General features: G+C 36.7%; 1 protein-coding gene across 1 annotated transcript; it reads right to left on the reverse strand.

Annotated features, from left to right (window-relative positions):
• Nucleotides 1-2,567: 2,567 nt before the first annotated feature.
• Nucleotides 2,568-3,923, reverse strand: LOC132309104 (uncharacterized). The gene is made up of 2 exons (XM_059807455.1): nt 3,152-3,923; nt 2,568-3,040 (listed from the first exon to the last, which is right to left on the reverse strand). Exons 1-2 carry the CDS (start codon nt 3,921-3,923, stop codon nt 2,568-2,570), a joined length of 1,245 nt encoding a protein of 414 aa, XP_059663438.1.
• Nucleotides 3,924-8,134: the final 4,211 nt, after the last annotated feature.

Below are 8,134 nucleotides of genomic sequence, written 5' to 3' on the forward strand. Positions count from 1 at the left end.
CCTTTGGAGGTTTGATGAATTTGAAGACCTAAGAAGTATCTAAGAGTTCCTAAAAGAGACATTTCAAATCTGGTTTTCATTAAATTGGCAAACTCTGAGGCTAAAGATGTATTTGAGCCATAAAACATAATGTCATCAATATAGACTTGAAGAATAAGGAACTGATCTTGATGAAGCTTGACATAAAAAGTGCTATCCACTTTTCCTCTATGAAAACCTTATTCAATCAAGAACTGACGCAGTTTTTCAAACCAAGCCCTGGGAGCTTGTTTGAGACCATACAAGGCCTTGTTTAACTTGAAAACATATGAGGGAGACTTGGGATCTTCAAAACCTTTAGGTTGTTCCAGTTATACTTCTTCATTTAACTCTTCATTCAAAAAGGCAGACTTAACATCCATTTGATACACTTTGACTTGGTTGTGACAAGCAAAGGACAAGAGCATTCTAATGGATTCCATCCTAGCAACTGGGGCAAAAGTTTCATCATAGTCAATACCAGTTTGTTGAGAGTATCCTTTACACACCAATTTAACCTTGTTTCTAATAATTGTCCCTTTTTCATCAAGTTATTTTCTGTAAATCCATTTGGAACCAATAACATTCTTAGCTGCAAGTCTAGGAACCAGTGTCTAAGTGTCATTCTTGTGAATTTGATCAAGTTTTTCTTTCATAGCAACCATCCAATCTTCACTTTTCTGTGCTTCAGAATAAGACTTTGGTTTAATAGAGGATAACATTGCAAAATGACTATATTCTTCACCATCATCAGCTTCTAATTCAGTGAGTTTCTTCTTGTTTCTTGTTTGAACACCAGCCTGAGGAGAACCAATGATGTTTTCAGCTTGAACCTGTTTTTGTAATCCTGGATAAGTAACTTCTCTATAATCATCAAGTTCTGAAGTAGATTTAACAGATTTATCTAACCCTTGAACAGAATGAGATGGATTGGCTTCAGTTGATCCTAGTGTAGAACTAATGTCATCATTGATGCTGAACTGAGGAGTTTCATCAAATTGAACATGAATTGATTCAATAACCTTGGAGGATCTTAGATTATAGCATCTATAAGCCTTGCTTTTTGTATAGTACCCCAAGAATATCCCTTCATCAGCCTTGGAATCAAATTTTCCTAAGTTCACTATATGATTGAGAATGAAACACCTGCTACCAAACACTTTAAAGTAATGAACTATTGCAGGTCTTCCATACCATAGTTCAAAAGGAGTTTTACATGAATTAGGTCTAAGAAGTACTCTGTTGATGATATACACAGTTGTAGTACCAGCTTCAGCCCAAAATCCCTTTGCAAAACCTTTTTCAAGTAGCATAGTTCTTCCCATTTCCTAAACAGTTCTATTCTTCCTTTCCACAACCCCATTTTGTTGAGGAGTAGCTACAGCTGAGAACTCTTTCTTGGTACCTTTTACATCACAATAACTTTCAAATTCCCTCATTGTAAACTCAGAACCAAAATCAGATCTAAGCTTCTTCACAGTATAACCTCTTTTATTTTCAATAAGATTTACAAACTTAATGAAGTATGTTATAGCCTCAGACTTTTCTTTCAGAAAGTAAACCCACACCATTCTACTGAAATCATCAATGAGTAGTATAAAGTACCTACTTCCACCAATGCTTGTAGTTCTGGTAGGACCACAGAGATCTATATGTATCAAATCAAGAGCTCTGGATGTGTTAATTTCTTTGGAAGGGAATGACACTTTAGTTTGTTTGCCTTGCTGACATGCTTTGCATAGATGATTTTCACTGAATTTTAAATCCGGTAGACCTTTCATAGCTTTCAATTTCAGGATTTTGATTATATTTTTATAGTGAAGATGGCCTAGTCTCTTGTGCCACAGTATAACTTCATCTAGAGAGGTCAGATTGCAGTAAGTAGCTTCTTCTGAGACTGTGTACACATTTCCAAAGGATCTGCAAGCTGAGACTAGGACTTTTTCAGATTCAATATCAACCACTTTACATCTTTCTTTATCAAAACAGACTTTCTTCCCATTGTCACATAGTTGGCTTACACTTAGGAGATTATGTTTGAGGCCTTCAACAAGTAATACCTCTTTGATCTTAGGTAATTCATCAGACTTACTCACAGTGCCAATACCAATAATTTTGGCCTTTTGATTGTCTCCAAAGATGACATTTCCTCTATCATAGTTTTTTGGAGATACAAACTTGGAACTATCACCTGTCATGTGTCTCGAGCAGCCATTGTCAACATACCATTTGTCATTTGTATTACCAGCTTTGAAAGCAGTGTACACCAACATACTCACAGAATTCATTCTCTTTAGTATCGACATCATCTTAGACTTCACAAGAGATCTACTATCGTTAACTTTCTGAACTGGAGTTATGTCAAACTTCTTTACATACATTTTGGTAACTTTGTAATTCCTGAAGGATGATGTAATAAAATCACTTTCATTTAACCTTGACTTGCTGTAGAAGTTATCAAATGAATCATGTTTTGTTCTTGAGGGTTTTATGATTGGAAATCTTGCATACACTTCTCCTGAAGATGCCTTAACAAACACAGTGTGGTTTTATTTTACTTTGGTTGCTGTGTCACAAATGTAACCAATTCCAGTCTTCCCAATTTGCTTTGTGGATTGCTTCCAAATCTCAGCCATTTTCAAAGACCTTTCTTCAAGAATTAGTGAGGGTTCTTCTTTGTATCTTTTGGTTAACCATTCAGTGTTGGATTGAGACTTCTTTAGACTTGAGAAGATAAGAGAAATTGAACATAAAGTAGATAGCTTAAGTTTGAAATGTTTAATAAAAAGTTGTTTGGATTTTTGCAGCTCAGAGTTAAGGGCTTTCAGTTGAGACTTTTGTCGATTGAACTTCACAGCAAGCCTCTCATATTCTTCAAGTATTTCTTCAATCTTTGAGTCAATGTCTTCACTATCTTTTTCAACTTCAGTTGTTTTCTGTGGTGTTTCAAGAGTAGCCAAAAATAAACACTCATCTTCTTTTGGTTCCTCATGTTTGTCTTCTTCAGAAACTAAATCCCAATCTGAAAAGAGAGCCTTTCTTCCAAATCTTCCCTTAAAGTTTCCCCCTTCTTTCTACCTCTGGTTTTGCCCTTTTGAAGTTGAACAACTTGAGATATAATGGCCAGGCTTACCACATCCATAACAAGTTAGATTTTGAGATTGACTTCTCTTTTTAAATCTGAATTTCTTGAACTTCTTTGACAGATAGGCCACTTCATCCTCTTCAAGATCATCTTCCTTAGACTTTGGTTCAGATTCTTCAGTAACTTCTTTGACTTTAAGTGCAGCTTCTCTTCTTTGAATAGTTGGCATTCCAATTCTTATTTCATAGGCTGTAAGAGAAGCTTGTATATCATCAATCTTTATTTGAGATAAGTCTTGATCCTCAAGAATTGTAACCTTTGCATTGAATCTAGGTGTAAGAGACCTGAGAATTTTCTTGCAAACATCTGAGTCTTTAATGTCTTCACTAAGGGATTTCATATTGACAATATCATTGATCCTAAACAAATACTCAGCTACAGTTTCCCTTTCCTCCATCTTACAAGCTTCATATTGAACTTTGTAGAGCTGAATCTTGTTTTCTTTAATGACAGTACTTCCTTCATGGGCAGCCTGAAGAGAGTCCCACATTTCTTTAGCTGACCTGCAATTCTTGACTCTACTGAACTCTTGTTGCTTTAAAGCATAGTAAAGGACATGTTTGGCTTTACCGTCATTAGCCCCAGTAATTTTATCAGCTTCAAAGGGATTTTCAGGACTAAGAACCACAATTCCATTCACAACAGCATGCCAGACATCATAGGAGTGAGACATTAAGAATGCTTCCATTCTGATTTTCCATGAATCATAGTTCACACCACTGAACCCTAGAGCTTTGTTTGTAGCTTGGCCTTCATACATTTCAAAGATTAACTGCAGGCTTGCTAGAACCCTACACAACAGACCAAAGCTCTGATACCAATTTTTGGACCAAGAGGGGGGGCAAATTGGTCAACACCTTCTTTCAAAAACAACTTAAAAATAGTCAAAACAGTAATCAATAAACACTGCAACAGAAATTACAAGGAAACCCTCTTAATCAGGGAAAACCTAGGTTCTTGGCCAATGCCAATTCAGTCATCCACTAGCTATAAGCAAGCTGTTACACACTCAGCTGTCTCATTCTCTGCACACACCCTTGTCACAGAAGTAGACACTAGTTTTCACACACTCTACTCACACACTAGCTTAACAAGTGTATACACACATTCCCCCTGTCCTAGGCAACCCTGCCAGGACCAAATAAGCTCTCTAAGCTCACCAAATACATTATAGCAAATGTAAAACAGCAAACACAAGTTCTTTCTTCAATTGAAATAAGGCTGACAACTCATAATGCCAAATTACCACTTCATAACATCAATTTTCAGCATTTAGATCTTGAGGGGTAAAATGGGAATTTCCTCACGAGATTCATTCAATAGTATCATACTCAGTCTTTATTTACTGTGGTACTCATATTCATGACTTTTAATCCCAGAAGCGTAGCATGAGTTAGGCATATAGAACCAAGACAACCCTTGTTTCAGCAAAAACACAATCCATGACTAAGGGTTGAAAACTGAAAATTGCAGCAGACCAATTTTCTATCATAAAACCAACTTCAACATACAAGATTCATCAAAATACACTTGCTAGAGGATTAAAATCTTATCATATAGCAAGGCATAACCAATCAGTGCTTGAATCCAAGAATATCTCAGAAAATTAAGTAAAACAGATTAACTCACTTTCCATTTTTGATTTCAGCATGATTTCAACAATAATTCAGTACTAAGTAAGTGTATAAAGGTGATTGATACCTATGTCAACTCTCTGAAAAGACCTCAGCACCTTGGAACTAAATCCCAATACTCAGTTCAGCCCTTGTAGCAGTGAAAAACAACAGCAACAACATCTTCTCTGCTATAACAATCATATAGCTCGAATCAGTGGGTTTTTTTGGCCTGAATCATCACCAAAAACTTCAGAAAACTAGTTTAATGAAGGCTCTTGAGATAATTCAAGCTGCAGCTCAATGTCACTTCTCACACACAAGGTTTAAACCCTAAAAATGACTATAACAGCATATATATATATATGGAATCATAAAGTGCACAGAACTTCATACACCCACAGAATACACCTGTCACCTTAAGCCAATAATTGGTAAGGCATAATGCAGATATTTTCAAGAGCAAGAACCAATAACAGAAGGCCACCTCAGCAATTTTGTCTTTATTCACACTGAAATTGACACATACACACAACACTGCAGCATACTCCATTCAGTTCCAGACTTAACCTCCAAGAAATGCAATATTCTTGCATATTCACTTACTTTAGGACCACTGAAGCGTGTCACACTAATGAGCATAGTAAGAAATTACTAGAATACCCTTGCAACAAATTTTTAACTTCTTAGCTAAGAAAAATCCTGAAACTGTATCAATGACAATGTTGATTCACTCAAGTCAATCCAGTGCAATACAGCATCCAAAACATACGTGTATATATTGAATACAATTGAGAAATGACAATGCTACCCCTGGAACTATTTGTGACAATTTACATGAACTGAATCCACACAATTCTCAGCAAATTAAGCTAGAACAAATAGATATATAGTGATAAATACATTAAGACAGTTATGAGGGATAAGTCACTGATTAAAAAATGACCACACTATCCTTGAGACTTATTTCAAGAAACTTTGACAATGAAAAAGCCCTTTGAAGCCACTGCCACACAGATTTTTGACATTAAAGAGGCAAACAACGCTTAAGGGACTTCAGGACCAACAGGTTGTTCCTTTTGAGAGGCATTCCATTCATTTCTTTTGATTTTATGAACTTGCCATTTGTATGATCACTTTTACATGTTTATAAGCCCCATTGTTTTCGGGCATGCCTTAGAAAGATGTTTAGGATTTATTACTATATGGTAGTTATATAAGGATGTATATGATACGTTGCTTATACAATATCCGCTTACCATGTTTATGCCGTTGGTGAGGTATAGCGCGTCGCTATTTGTTTGACCCCTATGTGATAGGTGGTTTATTTGGTTTACCTTATGTGTACTGTGTGTTTAGTACTATGATATTATTTGATTTATGTCATTTAACTTTTGCGAGTATGCACTATGTGAGTATTTGGTTTATACTGTTTCATCTTTTCTGCACTTATGTTGGGTTTTGTGACCTTGGTTGTTGGGATAGAGATGTGTGAGCTACGTTGTAGACTTGTGTTTTGAGATTTTTGTTGTCCACTATAGGGATTTTGATGCAATGTTTTGTCTTCTGTATGTAGCCTTACGGTAGGTCTACTTTAGATCTGTGCTTAGGTTTTTGGTTTTGTGGTTCCGATCCATTGGCTTGAGGGCACAAACTTGTCAGGTTATGGATTCGGGACTGGTGTTGTTGTTGTGGTGTTTTCAGATATGGGGGTCTTTAGTTACATCAGCGTTAGGGATTTAAGGCCTTAAGCGTAATGGTACCAATGACATTATTGTTAGAGTTTTGGGATTAGCTACCCCAACTCTCACAAATGCTTAGTTCCTGTAGTGCTTTTGGTAGTGATCATTTTTTACATTAATGTCATTTGTATCGAAAAGTTTATTTCTGAGTTGATCTGTTGGGGGCATGTTATGAGCTAGTGCCTTATACTGTCATGCTACCTTACTGACGAGTAAGTGTGGGTGAGTTCTGGTCATTGTTCGTACTGCTATATCATTCTTAGCCATCTGTCAAGATTTGACTTGTCGTTGTCTTGGGAATTCTTTTGGTGATTGACTTTGAGTTGATATGCCGATTCGTTCAGGAAGTGTCACCCAGTTATGGGTTTTTGTATTCTTTCGGGTGACCTTTAGGCTTTCGGAGTTGTCTTTTAACACCTTATGGTTTGTCCTTTAGTTTGATCTTGTTCAGTTCTCTTTTATCTGTTCCTAATTTCGGGGATGAAATCCCTTTAAAGAGGGTAGGTTGTAATGACCCGGTCATTTTCTTTCATTTCCTTTTTCTCAGATTTTCACGGATATTTTTTTTTCTGTTGATGTTTTCCTTTCTGAGTTTAGTTTCTCGTCACTTAGTGTCATCTCGGGTGCTCTGGAATGATTTTTGAGACTCTTTTCTTTGGATTGACAACTTCCTTTGAGGACCGCGTCATTTCCGCATTTTTTGTTTTTCGACACTATTCCTTTTCATTCTTTTCCCTATTTTGTCTTTTCCCCGTTTGTCACTTTGTTGGCATAACCTCACTTTCTATATTTGGAGTTGGTTTTTGACTTAACGTATCTTCACTCTAAGTGGTTTCTACGAAATACATATCTTTGTTTTTGGAGTAAAGTACTCTGGTTGCTCCCGGTGTCCATAAGGGCATGGATGCGTAGTTTTTCAGAATCTTTTTCTTTTCATGGTGTGTTTTTCATAAATATCTTTTGAAGATATTTTATTTCAGGGGTTTTTAAAAAAATATTTTTGGAAGATATTTTCATTCTGGGTCATTAGTGCAGTTTTCAGTTTTTGGAGGGGCCATTGTGTAATTAAGGAAAGTTATTACAAAAATGCCTCATTTTGAGCCCAGATCCTTGTACGGGATTCATTTTCACTTTTCATCGAGTCGTGTACTCTTAGAATTGCCTTCTGGTCATTTTTCCCCAGTTGCAAGTTTCTTGCCCCCGTTGCCGCTAAACTTGTTCGGGGCATATCTCTCTGCTCGGGAGTCAGTTTTTGATGTTGTTTCTTCCGTTGTTTATCTTTTCTCATTTTGGTTCTTTTTCATCCATGGAATTTTTCCGTTTGAGCGCGTCTGCGCGAATTGCACTTTTCGGACCTGGTGAGGCCCTTTCGGGGCATTTTTAGGGTTTTACTATAAATAGAATGCCTTAAAGTGAAAAATCACTTTTTCACCTTCTTCCTCCCTCTCTTGGCCGGATTCTATGGAAGCCAAAGGGCTGCCACCTTCTCTCTCTTCTTTTGAGCTTCTTCCATTTGTTAAAAAGTCGTAGTGCCTTTGTGTTTCATATTTGTCTTGATTCCGCGCATCTTTCCCCCTTATTAGAATATGTTTTTGGCCATCTTTTGAGTTCGGGTT

The sequence above is a fragment of the Cornus florida genome, unplaced genomic scaffold (assembly GCF_030987335.1).
Source record: "Cornus florida cultivar Cherokee Brave unplaced genomic scaffold, ASM3098733v1 CherokeeBrave_3.0.0_Hap2_Chr05, whole genome shotgun sequence".
In the NCBI taxonomy this organism is placed as follows: domain Eukaryota; kingdom Viridiplantae; phylum Streptophyta; class Magnoliopsida; order Cornales; family Cornaceae; genus Cornus; species Cornus florida.

Coding starts and splice junctions, on each gene's coding strand:
- LOC132309104 (XM_059807455.1), bottom strand. CDS start 3,923: ATGTATGAAGGCCAAGCTACAAACAAAGCTCTAGGGTTCAGTGGTGTG. Junction 3,041..3,151: donor TCTAACTTGTTATGGATGTG/GTAAGCCTGGCC, acceptor CTCTCTTTTCAG/ATTGGGATTTAGTTTCTGAA.